The following is a 23982-nucleotide window of genomic DNA, read 5'->3' on the forward strand; positions in this document are numbered from 1 at the left end:
AATCCCTCCCATCCATATCCCTCTTGTTTGCTTCCCTCCATTTTTCACTCACTCGTCCCTATCTCTGTGCCTCCTCCAGCCCCGACACCCCCCTCCCTATCTCTGTGCCTCCTCCAGCCCCGACACCCCCTCCCTATCTCTGTACCTCCTCCAACCCCTACACCCCTCCATATCTCTGTAACCTCCTCCAGCCCATACACCCCCTCCCTATCTCTGTAACCTCCTCCAGCCCCTACACCCCCTCCCTATCTCTGTAACCTCCTCCAGCCCCTACACCCCCTCCCTATCTCTGTAACCTCCTCCAGCCCCCTACACCCCCTCCCTATCTCTGTAACCTCCTCCAGCCCCGACACCCCCTCCCTATCTCTGTAACCTCCTCCAGCCCTGACACACCCTCCCCATCTCTGTACCTCCTCCAGCCCCTACACCCCCTCCCTACCTCAGTAACCTCCTCCAGCCCCTACACACCCTCCCTATCTCTGTAACCTCCTCCATCCCCTACACCCCCTCCCTATCTCTGTAACCTCCTCCAGCCCCTACATCCCTTCCCGATCTCTGTAACCTCCTCCAGCCCCTACACCCCCTCCCTATCTCTGTAACCCGCCTCCAGCCCCTACACCCCCTCCCTATCTCTGTAACCTTCTCCAGCCCCTATACCCCTCCCTATCTCTGTAACCTCCTCCAGTCCCTACACACCCCTCCCTATCTCTGTAACCCCCTCCAGCCCCTCCCTATCTCTGTAACCCCCTCCAGCCCCTACACCCCCTCCCTATCTCTGTAACCTCCTCCAGGCCCTACACCCCCTCCCTATCTCTGTAACCTCCTCCAGCCCATACACCCCTCCCCCATCTCCATAGCCTCCTCCAGCCCCTACACCCCCTCCCTATCTCTGTAACCACCTCCAGCCCCTACATCCCCACCCTATCTCTGTAACCTCCTCCAGCTCCTACACCCCCTCCCTATCTCTGTAACCTCCTCCAGCCCCTACATCCCCTTCCCTATCTCTGTAACCTCCTCCAGCTCCCACACCCCCTCCCTATCTCTAACTTCCTCCAGCCCCCACACCTCCTCCCTATCTCTGTAACCTCCTCCAGCCCCTACAACCCCTCCCTATCTCTGTAACCTCCTCCAGCCCCTACAACCCCTCCCTATCTCTGTAACCTCCTCCAGCCCCTACACCCCCTCCCGATCTCTGTAACCTCCTCCAGCCCCTACACCCCCTCCCTATCTCTGTAACCTCCTCCAGCCCCTACACCCCCTCCCTATCTCTGTAACCTCCACCAGCCCCTACACCCCCTCCCTATCTCTGTAACCTCCTACAGCCCCTACACCCCCTCCCTATCTCTGTAACATGCTCCAGCCCCTACACCCCCTCCCTATCTCTGTAACCTCCTCCATCCCCTACACCCCCTCACTATCTCTGTAACCTCCTCCAGCACCTACAGCCCCTCCCTATCTCTGTAACCTCCTCCAGCCCCTACACCCCCTCCCTATCTCTGTAACCTCCTCCAGCCCCGACACCCCCTCCCTATCTCTGTAACCTCCTCCAGCCCCTACACCCCCTCCCTATCTCTGTAACCTCCTCCAGCCCCTACACCCCCTCCCTATCTCTGTAACCTCCTCCAGCGCCTACAACCCTCCGGGATCTCTGCTCTCCTCCAATTCCGGCCTCTTGACCATCCCCCCCATTCCCATCGCTCCACCATTGGCATGTGCATTTTATCCCCGAATGAAATTTTGTGACATTAAGAGGTGCTTTCTAAATGTTAAGTTGTTGTTGTTTTACTAGCCTGTTCGAGTTTGAGGCCTTGCGGGGAATCAATCGAAAATGATAAAACCAAGATCGCCGAGGGGTTAGTTAGACGAGGGGGGGCGGGGCGGGGGGGGGGGGGGGGTGGGGGAGGTCTCCAGAATGAATGGAGTTCAGGTGGAGATCCTCCAGCACTTAAGTGGATGGAAGGCCCGAAGCCTTCGGCCTTCTCCGTTGTTGCAGTAGAAGGGGGGGAAAGGGGGGGGAAAGGGGCCGCCCCCCCCCCGCCCTGCCCTGCCCCGCCTGTCCAGATGTGAACCCGAGCGTCCAGCGAACAGGCACCATGTTACCTGACTGCTCTTCGGTGTGGGATCAACTGGGAGTGGCGCCGATGGGGGACGAGGCCTTCCTGGCGGACCCTGTGGCAGGGGCTGCGCGGAGATAAGCAAGAGGGTTAAGAAACCGCGTCGAGCGATCCCCTCGCCCCAGAGCCTCTTCCTTGCCCCCCCCCCCCCCCCCCCCCCCCCCGGGCCACCCCCTTCAAAACTCCCTGACAGCAAAAAGAAAAGGCGAAAAACAAAATGGCGGCTACCTCCCACTCGCGAACCTGCGTCGCGAAAAGGCAACGGGGTGCGAGCCGGTAAGAATCTTGGCGGCGCTGGGGGTGGGTGACGAGAAAGGGAACATCGACGTGCAACAGCTGGGCACATCGATGGGTGACAGTCCTCTTCCCACGCATCACAGGAGGCGCATCTCGGCGATGTTGGCGGATTCAGGTAAAGAGAGATTCACAAGGACGGTCCCGGGTTTCAAAGGGTTGAGTCACGAGGAGACGACTGGATTTGGAATATCGATGGGGGCGGTCGGGTAATCTCATCGAAGGTTTTTCTGCAGGATTTCAAAAGGGATTCGGTGAGCTGGGTGGATCGAGAAGGGGGTGGGTCGCGGGCAGGACAGACGGTTTGAAAGACCAGCAGGAGGGGCAGGAGGAGGGGGAAATCGAAACACTTTTCTCCAGCACAAGGCCAGCGCGATTCACCGTTTGAAATCGGACAGTGCTAGATTAACGTTCTTGCATGGGTAACGAGGGTGGGGGGGGGCTGTTGGTGTGGGAGGGGTGGGAAAAGGCCTGCTGAATAGCTTCCACCTGGGGCGGTGGGGGGGGGGCAGTGAGAGAGACCCCCGTTCAACCTGATTCGCTCCCATTACCCAGAGGCCAGCCAAGGAGTGGGTGAAGGTTGGTCGGTGGGTGATAAGGTAAGGGCGGTGGGTGGGCGGGGTGGGTGCCTGGGGGAGGGGGGAGGGGGGGTGAGGGATGGCACCAATCTACTCCGTAAGAGGCAATGTCGGCACAGTGGTTAGCACTGCTGCCTCACAGCTCCAGGGTCCCAGGTTCGATTCCCTGCTGGGTCACTGTCTGTGCGGAGTCTGCACATCCTCCCCGTGTCTGCGTGGGTTTCCTCCGGGTGCTCCGGTTTCCTCCCACAGTCCAAAGATGTGCAGGTTAGGTGGGGTTACAGGGAGAGGGTGGGGGAGTGGGCCTGGGAGGGTCCTCTTTCAGAGGGTGGGTGCAGAGTCGATGGGCCGAATGACCACCTTCTGCACTGTAGCAATTCTATGATTCTATGTCAGGGAACAACGCCTCACTCGAAGGCTAGTGGAAATCTGGAACCCTCTCCCAACCCCCCCCAAAAGATCTATCGAAGCTCGAGGAGGGGGCCAACTGTCAATACCCGAAATGAGGTGGAGAGGTTTTCTGTCGGGTGTGGGGCAGAGGCCGGGGAGAGGGGCAGGGGCCGGGGAGAGGAGGGGGGAGAGCAGGGTTTAAGTGTTACGCGACCGAGGCGAGGTAGTTGAGGTGTCGAATCAGCCGCGATCTGATTTTGCGGTGGGGATAGGCTCGGGCGGGGGAGGGGCTGAATGGCCTCTTTCCCCCCCCCCCCCCCCCGCCCCCTTGCCGCTGAGGGACCGAGAGGGGCTTTCAAGTGGGACCAAACAGAAGATTGGCGAGGAGGGCTGGGGACTGACTCGGGTTCGCAAAGAACTGCACCCCACGGGTTCCGAAACCCCCGTCGCGATCTCGGGAGCGAGCGCCCTCGCGGTTCCAGACGCCGGCCAAAACATTGGCAAGATGGCGGCCGCAGCGACACCCAGTTGGCGGGGGGGGGGGGGGGGGGGGGGGGTGGCCTCTGCCCCCTGCGGAATTAACTGGGCCCACAAAACACAATGAGATGCGGGGGGGGGGGGGGGGGGGGGGAGGGAAGTGAGGGAGAGAAAGAGCGCCCCCTCCCCATCACCGATGGAATGTTCTAGAATTACTGTCGTTCCTCTCCTCGGCCCCCGACCCATCCACATTTTACGTCCTCCAGGTTACGGCGCACCCCCCACCCCCCCCCCCCCCCCCACCCCCCCCCCCGCCCTCCTCCCCCTGCCATGGCTATTTTTCCCATGATGCACGGTGGTTACCTGGCTTACTCTGATGAGAGGGTCTGGAGGTAGAGGCTTTGATGGCGGAGCAGGCCTCAAGGGCGATGGAGGGGCAGGCTGCAAGGCAAAAGAGAGGCAAAGAGGGAAACGGGGAGTAAACACAGAAAAGGAGGGCGGGCGGGTGGGTGCAGGGGAGGGGTGGGTGTTGGTGGGGGTGAGGCGTCACAGAGAAGGTTAGTTAGTCAAGCGGCATCGAGGGTTTGCCGAGGTTTGTGGAGCGATGGCACATTGTTTACCGCAGGCGATGGTTACCGTGGCATCAGCGAGCGGGGTGCCATGCAATCAACGTGCAGGGTTAAAGCTCGATGGATGGTAATGAAAGCAGAGCCCTCGCGAGGAAGGAGGGTCTCCTCCGGAGGAGGCCGTGGGTTCCAGTCCCCGGCGCGGAGGCCTCGGGCCCTGTAAGCCGGGCGGGGAGCACATTCCCGGCCCCGGGGCCCCCGAGGGAGCACCCCACACCCTTCTCCCAAGCTACATCACCGCCCGTCACCCGTCCCGTTTTCCGCTCGTGGGATCCTGCTGTGCACAGTCCGGCTGCCGCTCGGGTGACCCCGAGGCCAGCCCAAAGTACTTTGACAGGTTTGGGATTGTATGGGGGGGGGGGGTGAACATGGTGACCTCTTTAACAATCCTCCCCTTCCCCTTCTCCACCCTCCCGGGAGCTGTGCCCTGTTGGAATGGGGGGGGGGGGGTGGGGGGGAACAGTCCGCACAGTCGGATCCCCCGCGGATATCTGGAGATGGGCTCCATCACAGTGGCAGCCTCTGTCCGTTTTCCTATCCCGTCGAAGGGCTGAATGGGCCTCCTCCGGCTCCTATTTCCGACGCGTCTACGATGCCAGGCCCCCCCCCCCCCCCCACCCCAACGTGGCACAGAGACCAGCCCAAGGTGGCGAGGTCGAACCCTCGCCACTTTGGCCCAAACACCCACCCAGCTGCCCCTTGGCATTGGGCTGCCCCTGTGGTGCTCGGAACGGTGTAGGGCCCGAGCCTGTCTGGGAGCGGATTGGCGCTCCCTCTCAACCCAGCACTGAATGGGCGTGGCCAGCGGTCAAGGCAGGCCCCTTGCTGGGCCCTCTAGTTTCGGGCCCTGGATTTTGAGTTCCCCCCCCCCCCCCCCCGCTATTGCTTCCTTCTCAATCCTTCGAACGGACCGCAAGAGCCAAAGTCTTGTTTTGTACAAATTCGTGGGATGTGGGCGTCGCTGGCCGGGCCCAACATTTAGCGCCCATTCCTAATTGCCCCTCGAGAAGGCGGTGGGTGAGCCGCCATCTTGAACCCGCCGCAGTGTGGTGCGGGTACACCCACCGTGCTCCGAGGGAGGGAGTTCCGGGATTCTGACCCAGCGACGGCGAAGGAACGGCCGATACATTCCCGAGTGGCCCGGAGGGGAACATCCAGGTGGGGGGTGTTCCCCGTGTGTCTGCTGCCCCCCCCCTCGTCCTTCCAGATGGTAGAGGTGGCAGGTTTGGGAGTCGAGGTGACTTGAACATTGAAATGAGCTCCTCAACATCAATAAATGACGCTCGCCGGCGAACGACACCCCTGAATTACCTTGACAGCCTGCGCAGGCCTCAGTTCCGTCTGCTGGGGCCTTTCTGGAGGCTTATACCGCAACTGGCCTGCCGAGGGGGCCCGATGCCCATTTTCCATCCTGGAATCCCTGTAAGATGAAGGAGCATTAGGGGGAAGAGGGTGAGGGTCAAAGTGCGTCCACGCGAAGCCAATGACGCGTAGCCGCCATTGACTTACCAAAATGGCGGCAACGCAGAAATGTTCCCAATTTCCGCCCTCCCCTCACCCCCAACCCCACGTCGAGGACCCCGCTCTTCAACCTGAGCCATTATCGTCACTCCTGCTGACTGCAACATCTGTGGGAAATAAGGTATGGATGGTTTTTAACCCTACGTGTGGTTTTCCACTTTAATTTGCACTCCTGAGGGGGCTCTGATTTACCCAGAGCCGGGGAGAAGGTGCTGCCACTTGCACCACCTCTGAGAGCCCAGTCAGTCGAAGTTCCCGCTCGATGTAAAGACAGCCAATATGCAGCAAGGGAATTAATGGCGCGCGAGGTTGCTGGAGCCTGAGGCCTACTGGTGCCTGGGGCCTAACAAAGCCTCAGGCGGACCGGAGCCCCAAGGCCTACTCGAGCCGGAGGCCCACTGGAGCTGAAGGCTTACCGGAGACTGAGGCATGCTGGAGCCTGAGGCCTATTGAAACCAGAGGCCTACTGGAGCCTGAGGCCGACTGGAGCCTGAGGCCGACTGGAGCCTGAGGCCGACTGGAGCCTGAGGCCTACCAGTGCCTGAGGCCTAACGGAGCCTAAGGCTCACTGAAGCCGAAGTCATATCAGAGTCTGAGGCTACTGGAGCCGGAGGCCTACTGAAATCTGAGGCCGACTGGAGCCTGTGGCCTATGGGAGTCGGAGCCGACAGATGCGAGGGATAAGGGTAACATGTTCTCAAAGGGATCTGGGTGAAATATCAGGGACGGATTGGCTGGTGGGGAGGGACTTCAGTTAGCATGAGTAAAGAGAGACTGGGAGAAGTCGGGATTGTTCTCCGAGGAGCAGAGAAGATTAAGCGGGAGGTTTGAATTGAGGCGGCATTCCGAATCGCGAATTTCTATTTTAAACTCAGCGCGTTGTTGCTGCCTGAAAGGGGGGTGGGAGCAGATTCAATAGGAACTTTCAAAAGGGGGAGAATTTACAGGGATGGAGAGGGACAGCTGGGAGAGAGTGGGACTAATTGGAGAGGTGTTTCAAACAGCCAGGCCCAGGCGCAATGGGGCGGACGACCTTTCCTTGTTCCGTATTTTCTTCGTGTGAAACAAACAAATCCCAAAAGAGCACGGGGTTAGATACAGAGTAAAGCTCCCTCTACACTGTCCCCATCAAACATTCCCAGGACAGGTACAGCACGGGGTTAGATACAGAGTAAAGCTCCCTCTACACTGTCCCCATCAAACACTCCCAGGACAGGTACAGCACAGGGTTAGATACAGAGTAAAGCCTCCTCTACACTGTCCCCATCAAACACTCACAGGGCAGGTACAGCACGGGGTTAGATACAGAGTAAAGCTCCCTCTCCACTGTCCCCATCAAACACTCACAGGGCAGGTACAGCACGGGGTTAGATACAGAGTAAAGCTCCCTCTACACTGTCCCCATCAAACACTCCCAGGACAGGTACAGCACGGGGTTAGATACAGAGTAAAGCTCCCTCTACACTGTCCCCATCAAACACTCCCAGGGCAGGTACAGCACGGGGTTAGATACAGAGTAAAGCTCCCTCTACACTGTCCCCATCAAACACTCCCAGGACAGGTACAGCACGGGGTTAGATACAGAGTAAAGCTCCCTCTACACAGTCCCCATCAAACACTCCCAGGGCAGGTACAGCACGGGGTTAGATACAGAGTAAAGCTCCCTCTACACGGTCCCCATCAAACACTCCCAGGACAGGTACAGCACGGGGATAGATACTGAGTAAAGCTCCCTCTACACTGTCCCCATCAAACACTCCCAGGACAGGTACAGCACGGGGTAAGATACAGAGTAAAGCTCCCTCTACATCGTCCCCATCAAACACTCCCAGGACAGGTACAGCACGGGGTTAGATACAGAGTAAAGCTCCCTCTACACAGTCCCCATCAAACACTCCCAGGGCAGGTACAGCACGGGGTTAGATACAGAGTAAAGCTCCCTCTACCCTGTCCCCATCAAACACTCCCAGGACAGGTACAGCACGGGGTTAGATACAGAGTAAAGCTCCCTCTACACTGTCCCCATCAAACACTCCCAGGACAGGTACAGCACGGGGTTAGATACAGAGTAAAGCTCCCTCTACCCTGTCCCCATCAAACACTCCCAGGACAGGTACAGCACGGGGTTAGATACAGAGTAAAGCTCCCTCTACACTGTCCCCATCAAACACTCCCAGGACAGGTACAGCACGGGGTTAGATACACAGTAAAGCTCCCTCCGGGATAAGATTACATTTTGGGTCATCGGATATTAGCCTATGGGAAACGTCGAATGGATGTGTTGCCGAGGGCGATCCGACTAGCCAATGGTGCCCCACCCAGACTCAATTAACGAGGGGCCGGGCCATTGCGGTAACCTTGATGGCAAACGTCTGCCCCCATGACCCTAGCTGACCTTTTAAGGGGGTCGCATGTGTATGTGGCAGATGCACTTTGACCTTGCTTTAGCTGCTGGCCTGGGGGATACAGGCGTGGGCATTAGGGGGAGCCACCTCGCTAGGGGATGACAGAGAAGGCTCCCAGGCTCGAACAGTCACTGACGATCGAGCTCATGTTCCAGCCGCTTCCTTCACTGTTTGGATGGCCGCTCGAAGATTTGAACAGGAAGCACCTGTGATGGACAGATACTTCCTTCCTCCCCGAGCAGCTTTGTGGACAAGATGATCAAGCCGATAAAAATAGCCTCGGCGCATCGCAAAAATCAGCAAAGCGTAAACACCACAAAGTCCCTCCACCATGAGAGCTCAGCAAGATCCCGCTCCATCTAGAGACAGCCAATATTCAGAAAGGACATTAACTCTACTTGAGGTTGTTTGAGCCTGAGGTCTTCTGAAACCTGAGAGCTACTGGAGCCTGAGGCCTGCTGGAGCCTGGGGCCTGCTGGAGCCCTGAGGCCTGCTGGAGCCCTGAGGCCTGCTGGAGCCTTGAGGCCTGCTGGAGCCTTGAGGCCTGCTGGAGCCTTGAGGCCTGCTGGAGCCTTGAGGTCTGCTGGAGCCTTGAGGCCTGCTGGAGCCTTGAGGCCTGCTGGAGCCTTGAGGCCTGCTGGAACCTGAGGCCTGCTGGAACCTGAGGCCTACTAGAGCCTGAGGCGGACTGGACCCTGAGGCGGACTGGACCCTGAGGCGGACTAGAGCCTGAGGCGGACTGAAAATTCAGGCTTACTGGAGCCTGAGGCCTACTGGAACCTGAGGTGGACTGGACCCTGAGGCAGACTAGAGCCAAAGTCGGACTGGACCCTGAGGCAGACTAGAGCCTGAGGCGCACTGGAAATTCAGGCGTAGAGAAGTCTGAGGCCCACTGGAGCCTCACGTCTGCTGGAACCCGAGGCCTACAGACATCAGGGGAACAGGGTCACTTTCTGAAGGAATCTTGTATGAAATATCAGGGACGAGGAGACTCTGGTTCATGCGAGAGGGGCTCGGAAAGCAGGGATTGACGTCATAGACGTTGAAGACGGAAATTTAATCAAGGCGACATTCAAATTCACGAAGGGGCAGTTTCGACAGAATAAATAAGGAGAGAGTGTTTCTCCCTGGCGGGAGGAATGGCGGCCAGAGGAACATGGATTCTCCGGAGTACTGACATCCCGCTAGTGCAATGTTCCTTCAGTACTGACTCTCCCACAGTGCGGCGCTCCCTCAGTACTGACCCTCCGACAGTGCGGCGCTCCCTCAGTACTGACCCTCCGACAGTGCAGCACTCCCTCAGTACTGACCCTCCGACAGTGCAGCACTCCCTCAGTACTGACCCCTCCCACAGTGCAGCGCTCCCTCAGTACTGACCCTCCTACAATGCGGTACTCCCTCAGTACTGACCCTCCGACAGTGCGGCACTCCCTCAGTACTGACCCTCCGACAGTGCGGCGCTCCCTCAGTACTGACCCTCCGACAGTGCGGTGCTCCCTCAGTACTGACCCTCCGACAGTGTGGCACTCCCCTCAGTAATGACCCTCCAACAGTGTGGCGCTCCTTCAGTACTGGCCCTTCGACAGTGCGGCGCTTCCTCAGTACTGACCCTCCGACAGTGCAGCGCTCCCTCAGTACTGACCATCCGACAGTGCGGTGCTCCCTCAGTACTGACCCTCCCACAGTGCGGTGCTCCCTCAGTACTGACCCTCCCACAGTGTGATGCTGCCTCAGTACTGACACTCCGACATTGCGACGCTCCCTCAGTACTGACCCTCCCACAGTGCGGCACTCCCTCAGTACTGACCCTCCGACAGTGCGGCACTCCCTCAGTACTGACCCTCCCACAGTGCGGCACTCCCTCAGTACTGACCCTCCGACAGTGCGGCACTCCCTCAGTACTGACCCTCCGACAGTGCGGCGTTCCCTCAGTACTGACCCTCCGACAGTGCGGCGCTCCCTCAGTACTGACCCTACCACAGTGCGGTGCTCCCTCAGCACTGACCCTCAGACAGTGCGGCGCTCCCTCAGTACTGACCTTCCCACAGTGCGGTGCTCCCTCAGCACTGACCCTCCCACAGTGCGGCGCTCCCTCAGTACTGACCCTCCGACAGTGCGGCACTCCCTCAGTACTGACCCTCCGACAGTGCGGCGTTCACTCAGCACTGACCCTCCCACAGTGCGGCGCTCCCTCAGTACTGACCCTCCCACAGTGCGGCGCTCCCTCAGCACTGACCCTCTGACAGCGCGGCACTCCCTCAGTACTGATCCTCCGACAGTGCGGCACTCCCTCAGTACTGACCCTCCGACAGTGCGGCACTCCCTCAGTACTGACCCTCCGACAGTGCGGCACTCCCTCAGTACTGACCCTCCGACAGTGCGGCACTCCCTCAGTACTGACCCTCCCACAGTGCGGTGCTCCCTCAGTACTGACTCTCCCACAGTGCGGCGCTCCCTCAGTACTGACCCTCCGACAGTGCGGCGCTCCCTCAGTACTGACCCTCCGACAGTGCGGCGCTCCCTCAGTACTGACCCTCTGACAGTGCGGCGCTCCCTCAGCACTGACCCTCCCACAGTGCGGCGCTCCCTCAATACTGACCCTGGGGATTGTCGACCTGTATTATGGGGGGACTCGAGTCCTCAATCATGAGACCTGTTTACGGGGGGGGGGAGGGGGCGAGCATCGAGAATGGAGTTGGGCGAACGTTTGAGGAAAGCCATTGATTCCTTCGTCCCGCCTGGAATGGTGTCCGGCCTGTGGAAAAACAAAGGAATTCTCTCCGCCAGCTGCGAGTGGGTCACGGAGATGGTGTCTGGGGGGGGGGGGGGGCGCGATCCTTCCCGGGGGAGAGGAGCCCCACACGAAGCCTATCCGAGGAGGCCGCAGAGCGGGAAAGAAGGGCATGCAGCAGCAGGAAACCCAAGCTTCGGCTCAAGGTTCGAGGGATGGTCAGAGAGAGGGAGAGGTAGAGAGAGAATGCAGGAAGGGCGGGGGGGGGGGGGGGGGGGGGGGGGGGGTGAGGGACAGAAGCAAGCCGCGGAGAGAGAGCGAGGGAGGCTGGCGAGCGATTTACCATTCTTCATCCCGGGCGTCGCACTCCCCTTGGGCTCCCGGTCGATAGCCACCCGTCGCACTGCATTGTGGGCAAGAAGACAAATTGATTGACCAAACAAGTGAATGGAGGCCAAGTGGACGAGACGTTGGGGCGGGGGGGGGAGGGGGGGCCTCGGGGTCAAAGGGGAAGGGGAAAGGTACAGATACATTGGCGATGGCACCCACGACGGAGGGGCAACCAAACACGGCTTGCACAAAGAAGCCTTAGGCGGAGGCCGAGCGGCACAAGAAGAGGCCATTCGGTCCATGGTGGCCCCGCACCCCGGCTAGACTAGACTGGAGGTCATGGGGGTCTTTGAACCGGGTCAGCTAGGAGGAGGGTGGGGGGGGGGTGGGGGGGTGGGGTGGGGGGGGGGGCATGCAGGCATTGGAAGCGGAGTTCGGGATATCACAAGGAGAGCGAGAGGACCGGATCCCTACAATTCCCTTCAGAGAGAGGGATTGATACAGGGCCACGGGGAGAAAGCGGGGCAGTGGGATTAGTTTGGGGATTGATACAGGGCTATGGGGAGAGAGCGGGGCAGTGGGATTAGTTTGGGGATTGATACAGGGCTACGGGGAGAGAGCGGGGCAGTGGGATTAGTTTGGGGATTGATACAGGGCCACGGGGAGAAAGCGGGGCAGTGGGATTAGTTTGGGGATTGATACAGGGCTATGGGGAGAAAGCGGGGCAGTGGGATTAGTTTGGGGATTGATACAGGGCTATGGGGAGAGAGCGGGGCAGTGGGATTAGTTTGGGATTGATACAGGGCTATGGGGAGAGAGCGGGGCAGTGGGATTAGTTTGGGGATTGACACAGGGCTATGGGGAGAGAGCGGGGCAGTGGGATTAGTTTGGGGTTGATACAGGGCTATGGGGAGAGAGCGGGGCAGTGGGATTAGTTTGGGATTGATACAGGGCTATGGGGAGAGAGCGGGGCAGTGGGATTAGTTTGGGGTTGATACAGGGCTATGGGGAGAGAGCGGGGCAGTGGGATTAGTTTGGGATTGATACAGGGCTATGGGGAGAGAGCGGGGCAGTGGGATTAGTTTGGGGATTGATGCAGGGCTATGGGGAGAGAGTGGGGCAATGGGATTAGTTTGGGGTTGATACAGGGCTATGGGGAGAGAGCGGGGCAGTGGGATTAGTTTGGGGTTGATACAGGGCTATGGGGAGAGAGCGGGGCAGTGGGATTAGTTTGGGATTGATACAGGGCTATGGGGAGAGAGCGGGGCAGTGGGATTAGTTTGGGGATTGATGCAGGGCTATGGGGAGAGAGTGGGGCACTGGGATTAGTTTGGGGATTGTTACAGGGCTATGGGGAGAGAGCGGAGCAGTGGGATTAGTTTTGGATTGATACAGGGCTATGGGGAGAGAGCGGAGCAGTGGGATTAGTTTGGGGATTGATACAGGGCTATGGGGAGAGAGCGGGGCAGTGGGATTAGTTTGGGGATTGATGCAGGGCTATGGGGAGAGAGTGGGGCACTGGGATTAGTTTGGGGATTGTTACAGGGCTATGGGGAGAGAGCGGAGCAGTGGGATTAGTTTTGGATTGATACAGGGCTATGGGGAGAGAGCGGGGCAGTGGGATTAGTTTGAGGATTGATACAGGGCTATGGGGAGAGAGTGGGGCACTGGGATTAGTTTGGGGATTGATACAGGGCTATGGGGAGAGAGTGGGGCAGTGGGATTAGTTTAGGGATTGATACAGGGCTATGGGGAGAGAGTGGGGCAGTGGGATTAGTTTGGGGATTGATACAGGGCTATGGGGAGAGAGTGGGGCACTGGGATTAGTTTGGGGATTGATACAGGGCTATGGGGAGAGAGTGGGGCAGTGGGATTAGTTTGGGATTGATACAAGGCTATGGGGAGAGAGCGGGGCAGTGGGATTAGTTTGAGGATTGATACAGGGCTATGAGGAGAGAGCGGGACTGTGGGATTAGTTTGGGGATTGATACAGGGCTATGAGGAGGGAGCGGGACAGTGGGATTAGTTTGGGGATTAATACAGGGCTATGGGGAGAGAGCGGGGCAGTGGGATTAGTTTGGGGATTGATACAGGGCTATGGGGAGAGAGCGGGGCAGTGGGATTAGTTTGGGATTGATACAGGGCTACGGGGAGAGAGCGGGACTGTGAGATTAGTTTGGGGATTGATACGGGACTATGAGGAGGGAGCGGGACAGTGGGATTAGTTTGGGGATTAATACAGGGCTATGGGGTGAGAGCGGGGCAGTGGGATTAGTTTGGGATTGATACAGGGCCATGGGGAGAGAGCGGGGCAGTGGGATTTGTTTGGGGATTGATACAGGGCTGTGGGGAGAGAGCGGGGCAGTGGGATTAGTTTGGGGATTGATACAGGGCTATGGAGAGAGAGCGGGACAGTGGGATTAGTTTGGAGAATTGATACAGGGCTATGGGAGGGGAGAGTGGGGCAGTGGGATTAGTTTGGGGATTGATACAGGGCTATGGGGAGAGAGCGGGGCAGTGGGATTAGTTTGGGGATTGACACTGGGCTGTGGGGAGAGAGCGGGGCAGTGGGATTTGTTTGGGGATTGATACAGGGTTATGGGGAGAGAGTGGGCAGTGGGATTAGTTTGGGGATTGATACAGGGCTATGGGGAGAGAGTGGGGCAGTGGGATCAGTTTGGGGACTGTTACAGGGCTAAACGGAGAGAGCGGGGCAGTGGGATTAGTCTGGTGATTAATACAGGGCTATGGGGAGAGAGCGGGACAGTGGGATTAGTTTGGGGATTGATACAGGGCAACGGGGAGAGAGCGGAGCAGTGGGATTAGTGTGGGATTGATACATGGCTATGGGGAGAGAGCGGGGCAGTGGGATTAGTTTATGATTGATATAGGGCTGTGGGGAGAGAGAGCGGGGCAGTGGGATTAGTTTGGGATTGATACAGGGCTATGGGGAGAGAGCAGGGCAGTGGGATTAGTTTAGAGATTGATACAGGGCTATGGGGAGAGAGCGGGGCAGTGGGATTAGTTTGGGGATTGATACATAGAACATAGAAAATACAGCACAGGACAGGCCCTTCGGCCCATGATGTTGTGCCGAACCTTTGTCCTAGATTAATCCATAGATTATCATTGAATTTACAGTGCAGAAGGAGGCCATTCGGCCCTTTGAGTCTGCACCGGCTCTTGGAAAGAGCACCCTACCCAAACTCAACACCTCCACCCAACACCAAGGGCAATTTGAACATTAAGGGCAATTTATCATTGGCCAATTCACCTAACCCGCACATCTTTGGACTGTGGGAGGAAACCGGAGCACCCGGAGGAAACCCACGCAGACACGGGGAGGACGTGCAGACTCCGCACAGACAATGACCCAAGCCGGAATCGAACCTGGGACCATGGAGCGGTGAAGCAATTGTGCTATCCACAATGCTACCGTACTGCCCTTAAGAACAAATAAATCTACACTATATCATTTTACCGTCATCCATGTACCTCTCCAATAGCTGCTTGAAGGTCCCTAATGTTTCCGACTCAACTACTTCCACAGGCAGTGCATTCCATGCCCCCACTACTCTCTGGGTAAAGAACCTACCTCTGATATCCCTCCTATATCTTCCACCTTTCACCTTAAATTTATGTCCCCTTGTAATGGTGTGTTCCACCCGGGGAAAAAGTATCTGACTGTCTACTCTATCTATTCCCCTGATCATCTTATAAACCTCTATCAAGTCGCCCCTCATCCTTCTCCGCTCTAATGAGAAAAGGCCTAGCACCCTCAACCTTTCCTCGTAAAACCTACTCTCCATTCCAGGCAACAGAGCAATGGAGAGAGTTCAGGGCAGTGGGATTAGTTTGGCGATTGACAAAAGGCTATGGGGAGAGAGTGGGGCAGTGGGATTAGTTTGGGATTGATACAGGGCTACGGGGAGAGAGCGGGACTGTGGGATTAGTTTGGGGATTGATACAGGGCTATGGGGAGAGAGCGAGGCAGTGGGATTAGTTTGGGTTTGATACACGGCTATGAGGGGAGAGCGGGGCAGTGGAATTGGTTTGGGGATTGATACAGGGCTATGGGGAGAGAGCGAGGCAGTGGGATTAGTTTGGGATTGATACAGGGCTATGGGGACAGAGCGGGGCAGTGGGATTAGTGTGTGATTGATACAGGGCTCTGGGGAGAGAGTGGGGCAGTGGGATTAGTTTGGGTATTCACACAGGGCTCCGGAGAGAGAACGGGGCAGTGGGATTAGTTTGGAGATTGATACAGGGCTATGGGGAGAGAGTGGGACAGTGGGATTGGTTTGGGGATTGATACAGGGCTATGGGGAGAGAGCGGGGCAGTGGGATTAGTTTGGGATTGATACAGGGCTATGGGGAGAGAGCGTCGCAGTGGGATTGGTTTGGGGATTGATACAGGGCTATGGGGAAAGAGTGGGGCAGTGGGATTAGTTTGGAGATTGATACAGGGCTATAGGGTGAGTGTGGGGCAGTGGGATTAGTTTGGGGATTGATACAGGGCTATGGGGAGAGAGCAGGGCAGTGGGATTAGTTTGGGATTGATACAGGGCTATGGGGAGAGAGCGGAGCAGTGGGATTAGTTTGGGGATAGATACAGGGCTATGGGGGGAGAGGGGGGCAGTGGGATTAGTTTGGGATTGATACAGGGCTATGGGGAGAGAGCGGAGCAGTGGGATTAGTTTGGGGATAGATACAGGGCTATGGGGGGGAGAGGGGGGCAGTGGGATTAGTTTGGGAATGATACAGGGCTATGGGGAGAGAGTGGGGCAGTGGGATTAGTTTGGGGATTGATACAGGGCGATGGGGAGAGAGCGGGGCAGTGGGGTTAGTTTGGGGATTGATACAGGGCTATGGGAAGAGAGTGAGGCAGTGGGATTAGTTTGGGGATTGATACAGGGCTATGGGGGGCGAGCGGGGCAGTGGTATTAGTTTGGGATTTATACAGGGCTATGGGGAGAGAGTGGGGTAGTGGGATTAATTTGGGGATTGACACCGGGCTATGGGGAGAGAGCGGGGCAGTGGGATTAGTTTGGGGATTGATACAGGGCTATGGGGAGAGAGCGAGGCAGTGGGATTAGTTTGGGGATTGATACAGGGCTATGGGGAGAGAGCGGGGCAGTGGGATTGGTTTGGGGATTGACACAGGGCTACGGGGAGAGAGTGGACAGTAGGATTAGTTTGGGGATTGACACAGGGCTATGGGGGGAGAGCGGGGCAGTGGGATTAGTTTGGGGATTGATCCAGGGCTATGGGGAGAGAGCAGGGCAGTGGGATTAGTTTGGGATTGATACAGGGCTATGGGGAGAGAGCGGAGCAGTGGAATTAGTTTGGGGATAGATACAGGGCTATGGGGGAGAGTGGGGCAGTGGGATTAGTTTGGGGATTGATACAGGGCTATGGGGAGAGAGCTTCACAGTCGGATTAGTTTGGGGATTGACACAGGGCTATGGGGAGAGAGCAGGGCAGTGGGATTAGTTTGGGGATTGATACAGGGCTATGGGGAGAGAGCGGGGCAGTGGGATTAGTTTGGGGATTGATACAGGGCTATGGGGAGAGAGCGGGGCAGTGGGATTAGTTTGGGGATTGATACAGGGCTACGGGGAGAGAGCGGGGCAGTGTGATTAGTTTGGGGATTGATACAGGGCTATGGGGAGAGAGCGGGGCAGTGGGATTAGTTTGGGGATTGATACAGGGCTATGGGGAGAGAGCGGGGCAGTGGGATTAGTTTGGGGATTGATACACGGCTATGGGGAGAGAATGGGGCAGTGGGATTAGTTTGGGGATTGATACAGGGCTATGGGGAGAGAGCGAGGCAGTGGGATTAGTTTGGGGATTGATACACGGCTATGGGGAGAGAGCGGAGCAGTGGGATTAGTTTGGGGAGTGATACAGGGCTGTGGGGAGAGAGTGGGGCAGTGGGATTAGTTTGGGGATTGATACAGGGCTATGGGGAGAGAGAGGGGCAGTGGGATTAGTTTGGGGATTGATACAGGGCTGTGGGGAGAGAGTGGGGCAGTGGGATTAGTTTGGGGATTGATACAGTGCTATGGGGAGAGAGCGGGGCAGTGGGATTAGTTTGGGGATTGATACAGGGCTATGGGGAGAGAGCGGGGCAGTGGGATTAGTTTGGGGATTGATACAGGGCTACGGGGAGAGAGTGGGGCAGTGGGATTAGTTTGGGGATTGATACAGGGCTTTGGGGAGAGAGCGAGGCATTGGGATTAGTTTGGGGATTGATACAGGGCTGTGGGGAGAGAGTGGGGCAGTGGGATTAGTTTGGGGATTGACACAGGGCTATGGGGAGAGAGCGGGACAGTGGGATTAGTTTGGGGATTGATACAGGGCTGTGGGGAGAGAGTGGGGCAGTGGGATTAGTTTGGGAATGATACAGGGCTCTGGGGAGAGAGCGGGGCAGTGGGATTAGTTTGGGGATTGATACAGGGATCTGGGGAGAGAGAAGGACAGTGGGATTAGTTTGGGGATTGATGCAGGGCTATGGGGAGAGAGCGGGGCAGTGGGATTAGTTTGGGATTGATACAGGGCTATGGGGAGAGAGCGGGGCAGTGGGATTAGTTTGTGGATTGATACAGGGCTATGGGGGGAGAGCGGGGCAGTGGGATTAGTTTGGGGATTGATACAGGGCTGTGGGGAGAGAGCGGGGCAGTGGGATTAGTTTGGGGATTGTTACAGGGCTATGGGGAGAGAGCGGGGCAGTGGGATTAGTTTGGGGATTGATACATGGCTATGGGGAGAGAGTGGGGCAGTGGGATTAGTTTGGGGATTGACACAGGGCTATGGGGAGAGAGTGGGGCAGTGGGATTAGTTTGGGGATTGATACAGGGCTATGGGGAGAGAGCGGGACAGTGGGATTAGTTTGGGGATTGATGCAGGGCTATGGGGAGAGAGCGGGGCAGTGGGATTAGTTTGGGGATTGATACATGGCTATGGGGAGAGAGTGGGGCAGTGGGATTAGTTTGGGGATTGACACAGGGCTATGGGGAGAGAGTGGGGCAGTGGGATTAGTTTGGGGATTGATACAGGGCTATGGGGAGAGAGCGGGACAGTGGGATTAGTTTGGGGATTGATGCAGGGCTATGGGGAGAGAGCGGGGCAGTGGGATTAGTTTGGGGATTGATGCAGGGCGATGGGGAGAGAGTGGGGCAGTGGGATTAGTTTGGGGATTGACACAGGGCTATGGAGAGTGAGCGGGGCAGTGGGATTAGTTTGGGGATTGCCACAGGGCTATGGGGAGAGAGCGGGGCAGTGAGATTAGTTTGGGGATTGATACAGGGCTATGGGGAGAGAGCGGAGCAGTGGGATTAGTTTGGGGATTGATACAGGGCTATGGGGAGAGAGCGGGGCAGTGGGATTAGTTTGGGGATTGATGCAGGGCTATAGGGAGAGTGGGGCAGTGGGATTAGTTTGGGGATTGATACAGGGCTATGGGGAGAGAGCGAGGCAGTGGGATTAGTTTGGGGATTGATACAGGGCTGTGGGGAGAGAGTGGGGCAGTGGGATTAGTTTGGGGATTGACACAGGTCTATGGGGAGAGAGCGGGACAGTGGGATTAGTTTGGGGATTGATACAGGGCTGTGGGGAGAGAGTGGGGCAGTGGGATTAGTTTGGGAATGATACAGGGCTCTGGGGAGAGAGCGGGGCAGTGGGATTAGTTTGGGGATTGATACAGGGCTCTGGGGAGAGAGCGGGACAGTGGGATTAGTTTGGGGATTGATGCAGGGCTATGGGGAGAGAGCGGGGCAGTGGGATTAGTTTGGGATTGATACAGGGCTATGGGGAGAGAGCGGGGCAGTGGGATTAGTTTGTGGATTGATACAGGGCTATGGGGGGAGAGCGGGGCAGTGGGATTAGTTTGGGGATTGATACAGGGCTGTGGGGAGAGAGCGGGGCAGTGGGATTAGTTTGGGGATTGTTACAGGGCTATGGGGAGAGAGCGGGGCAGTGGGATTAGTTTGGGGATTGATACATGGCTATGGGGAGAGAGTGGGGCAGTGGGATTAGTTTGGGGATTGACACAGGGCTATGGGGAGAGAGTGGGGCAGTGGGATTAGTTTGGGGATTGATACAGGGCTATGGGGAGAGAGCGGGACAGTGGGATTAGTTTGGGGATTGATGCAGGGCTATGGGGAGAGAGCGGGGCAGTGGGATTAGTTTGGGGATTGATGCAGGGCTATGGGGAGAGTGCGGCAGTGGGATTAGTTTGGGGATTGATACAGGGCGATGGGGAGAGAGTGGGGCAGTGGGATTAGTTTGGGGATTGACACAGGGCTATGGAGAGAGAGCGGGGCAGTGGGATTAGTTTGGGGATTGCCACAGGGCTATGGGGAGAGAGCGGGGCAGTGAGATTAGTTTGGGGATTGATACAGGGCTATGGGGAGAGAGCGGAGCAGTGGGATTAGTTTGGGGATTGATACAGGGCTATGGGGAGAGAGCGGGGCAGTGGGATTAGTTTGGGGATTGATACAGGGCTATGGGGAGTGAGTGGGGCAGTGGGATTAGTTTCGGGATTGATACAGGGCTATGGGGAGAGAGCGGGGCAGTGGGATTAGTTTGGGGATTGGCACAGGGCTGCAGGGACGTGGGATTAGTTTGGGACGAATACAGCATTGGACAATCATGTCCTGAATAACGTTGAGTATTCATTCCAATTGTGTACAGGTTGGTCAGTGGGTTAGTTGGGCGAGAAGTTGGTGCGATTTTATCCTTCCGAGTTATGCCGGGGGGGGATTTTAGCGTGGATTTCCGGAGGATCAGGGTAGTTCCCAGGGTGCGGAGGTATGGATGAGGGGGTGGTGTTGAACCCACCGTACCCATGACGTTTTGCCGGGACATCACGGTGCGTCGCCTGACCGTCCCGGCGTGCCCAGATTTCGGAACGCCCGGGCTGTCCGGCTATCGTCGAGCTGTGCCATCTTACCTGTGCAGCGGTGGGCTGCGTTTGCCCAGTTTCCGGAGCTCAGAACGCACCAGGTCCCGCTTGACGTAACACGCAGAGAAGGTGGCAATCAGGACGAACAGGAACACCACCAGCAAGGCTGCCAGCAGCGCACCAGAGCCTAAGCAAAGGGGGCAAAAAAGGGGTCACTAACACTCCCGGGTGGGCAGTGGCTTTGAAATTCTTCTCCTAATCCAGGGCCCCAGGTAACCGACCAAGAGATAGGTGTTCAGTCCTCACCGTGACGTCAACCATCGATTGTCACCCATTAGAAACCCATCCGATTCACAATTGTCCCCATTAGAGGGGGAAATCTGCCCTCCTTACCCCTCATCACTGTCCCGCATTCGAACTGCTCGCTCCAACAAGATCTCGGCACTATCTCCGGTTTCTGGCAAGGCCGTCTCGCACTCAGTCCGTCATCACTTCCATAGGCCGGAGGCTTCAGGCTGATTCAGGCCCACTCCCCCCAGTGGCAGTACTGAGGGAGCGCCGCACTGTGGGAGGGTCAGTGCTGAGGGAGCGCCGCACTGTCGGAGGGTCAGTGCTGAGGGAGTGCCGCACTGTCGGAGGGTCAGTACTGAGGGAGTGCCGCACTGTCGGAGGGTCAGTACTGAGGGAGTGCCGCACTGTGGGAGGGTCAGTACTGAGGGAGCGCCGCACTGTGGGAGGGTCAGTACTGAGGGAGCGCCGCACTGTGGGAGGGTCAGTGCTGAGGGAGCGACGCACTGTCGGAGGGTCAGTACTGAGGGAGTTGCGCACTGTCGGAGGGTCAGTACTGAGGCAGTGCCGCACTGTCGGAGGGTCAGTACTGAGGGAGCTCCGCACTGTCGGAGGGTCAGTACTGAGGGAGAGCCGCACTGTCGGAGGGTCAGTACTGAGGGAGCGACGCACTGTCGGAGGGTCAGTGCTGAGGGAGCTCCGCACTGTCGGAGGGTCAGTACTGAGGGAGAGCCGCACTGTGGGAGGATCAGTACTGAGGGAGTGACGCACTGTCGGAGGGTCAGTACTGAAGGGGCGCCGCACTGTCGGAGGGTCAGTACTGAGGGAGAGCCGCGCTGTCGGAGGGTCAGTACTGAGGGGGCGCCGCACTGTCGGAGGGTTAGTACTGAGGGAGTGTCATACTGTCGGAGGGTCAGTACTGAGGGAGCACCGCACTGTCGGAGGGTCAGTACTGAGGGAGCGCCGCACTGTCGGAGGGTCAGTACTGAGGGAGCGCCGCACTGTCGGAGGGTCAGTACTGAGGGAGAGCCGCACTGTCGGAGGGTCAGTACTGAGGGAGCGCCGCACTGTCAGAGGGTCTGTACTGAGGGAGCACCGCATTATGGGAGGATCAGCACCGAGGGAGCGCTGCACTATCGGAGGGTCAGTTCTGAGGGAGCGCCGCACTGTCGGAGGGTCAGTTCTGAGGGAGCGCCGCACTGTCGGAGGGTCAGTTCTGAGGGAGCGCTGCACTATCGGAGGGTCAGTACCGAGGGAGCGCCGCACTGTGGGAGGGTCAGCACCGAGGGAGCGCTGCACTATCGGAGGGTCAGTACCGAGGGAGCGCCGCACTGACGGAGGGTCAGTACTGAGGGAGTGCCGCACTATCGGAGGCTCAGTACCGAGGGAGCGCCGCACTGTCGGAGGGTCAGTACAGAGGGAGCGCCGCACTGTCGGAGGGTCAGTACTGAGAGAGCGCCCCACTGTGGGAGGGTCAGTACTGAGGGAGCGCCGCACTGTGGGAGCGTCTGGACTGGGGGAGTGCCGCACTGTGGCAGGGTCAGTGCTGGGGGAGCACCGCACTGTCGGAGGTTCAGTACTGAGGGAGCGCCGCACTGTCAGAGGGTCAGTACTGAGGGAGCGCCGCACTGTCGGAGGGTCAGTACTGAGAGAGCGCCGCACTGTGAGAGGGTCAGTACTGAGGGAGCGCCGCACTGTCGGAGGGTCAGTACTGAGGGAGCGCAGCACTGTCAGAGGGTCAGTACTGAGGGAGCTCCGCACTGTCGGAGGGTCAGTACTGAGGGAGCGCCGCACTGTCAGAGGGTCAGTACTGAGGGAGAACCGCACTGTCGGAGGGTCAGTACTGAGGGAGCGCCGCACTGTGGGAGGGTCAGTACTGAGGGAGCGCCGCACTGTCGGAGGGTCAGTACTGAGGGAGAGCCGCGCTGTTGGAGGGTCAGTACTGAGGGAGAGCCGCGCTGTTGGAGGGTCAGTACTGAGGGAGCGCCGCACTGTCGGAGGGTCAGTACTGAGGGAGAGCCGCGCTGTTGGAGGGTCAGTACTGAGGGGGCGCAGCACTGTGGGAGGGTCAGTACTGAGGGAGTGTCATACTGTCGGAGGGTCAGTACTGAGGGAGCGCCGCACTGTCGGAGGGTCAGTACTGAGGGAGGTCCGCACTGTCGAAGGGTCAGTGCTGAGGGAGCGCCGCACTGTGGGAGGGTCAGTACTGAGGGAGCGAGGCACAGTCGGAGGGTTAGTACTGAGGGGGCGCCTCACTGTCGGAGGGTCAGTAATGAGGGAGCGCCGTACTGTGGGAGGGTCAGTACTGAGGGAGCACCGCACTGTCAGAGGGTCAGTACTGAGGGAGCACCGCACTGTCGGAGGGTCAGTACTGAAAGGGCGCCGCACTATGGGGGTGTCAGTACTGAGGGAGCGCCGCACTGTCGGAGGGTTAGTACTGAGGGAGCGACGCACTGTGGGAGGGTCAGTACTGAGGGAGCGACACACTGTGGGAGCGTCTGGACTGGGGGAGTGCCGCACTGTCGGAGGTTCAGTACTGAGGGAGCGCCGCACTGTGGGAGGGTCAGTACTGAGGGAGCGCCGCACTGTGAGAGGGTCAGTACTGAGGGAGCGCCGCACTGTCGGAGGGTCAGTACTGAGGGAGCGCCGCACTGTCAGAGGGTCAGTACTGAGGGAGCGCCGCACTGTCAGAGGGTCAGTACTGAGGGAGCGCCGCACTGTGGGAGGGTCAGTACTGAGGGAGCGCCGCACTGTGAGAGGGTCAGTACTGAGGGAGCGCCGCACTGTCGGAGGGTCAGTACTGAGGGAGCGCCGCACTGTCAGAGGGTCAGTACTGAGGGAGCTCCGCACTGTCGGAGGGTCAGTACTGAGGGAGCGCCGCACTGTCAGAGGGTCAGTACTGAGGGAGCACCGCACTGTCGGAGGGTCAGTACTGAGGGAGCGCCGCACTGTGGGAGGGTCAGTACTGAGGGAGCGCCGCACTGTCAGAGGGTCAGTACTGAGGGAGTGCCGCACTGTCGGAGGGTCAGTACTGAGGGAGAGCCGCACTGTCGGAGGGTCAGTACTGAGGGAGCGCCGCACTGTCAGAGGGTCTGTACTGAGGGAGCACCGCATTATGGGAGGGTCAGCACCGAGGGAGCGCTGCACTATCGGAGGGTCAGTTCTGAGGGAGCGCCGCACTGTCGGAGGGTCAGTTCTGAGGGAGCGCCGCACTGTCGGAGGGTCAGTTCTGAGGGAGCGCTGCACTATCGGAGGGTCAGTACCGAGGGAGCGCCGCACTGTGGGAGGGTCAGCACCGAGGGAGCGCTGCACTATCGGAGGGT

At 58.3% G+C, this 23982-nt stretch overlaps 1 protein-coding gene across 4 annotated transcripts in view; it reads right to left on the bottom strand.

Annotated features, from left to right (window-relative positions):
- Positions 1 to 23982, bottom strand: part of adam15 (ADAM metallopeptidase domain 15) — a 148918-nt gene that overhangs the window by 12105 nt on the left and 112831 nt on the right. The window contains exons 19-23 of one of the 4 annotated variants that reach the window (XM_072490560.1): positions 20420 to 20558; positions 11480 to 11539; positions 5791 to 5899; positions 4217 to 4294; positions 2101 to 2181 (exon numbers count right to left, since the gene is read on the bottom strand). In XM_072490560.1, the coding sequence (XP_072346661.1) occupies positions 2101 to 2181; positions 4217 to 4294; positions 5791 to 5899; positions 11480 to 11539; positions 20420 to 20558 (467 nt within the window). The remainder of the gene's footprint in view (positions 1 to 2100; positions 2182 to 4216; positions 4295 to 5790; positions 5900 to 11479; positions 11540 to 20419; positions 20559 to 23982) is intronic. The other 3 variants (XM_072490561.1, XM_072490562.1, XM_072490563.1) reach the window with 3 other exon arrangements.

Source organism: Scyliorhinus torazame, chromosome 26, assembly GCF_047496885.1.
Source record: "Scyliorhinus torazame isolate Kashiwa2021f chromosome 26, sScyTor2.1, whole genome shotgun sequence".
NCBI classification, from domain to species: domain Eukaryota; kingdom Metazoa; phylum Chordata; class Chondrichthyes; order Carcharhiniformes; family Scyliorhinidae; genus Scyliorhinus; species Scyliorhinus torazame.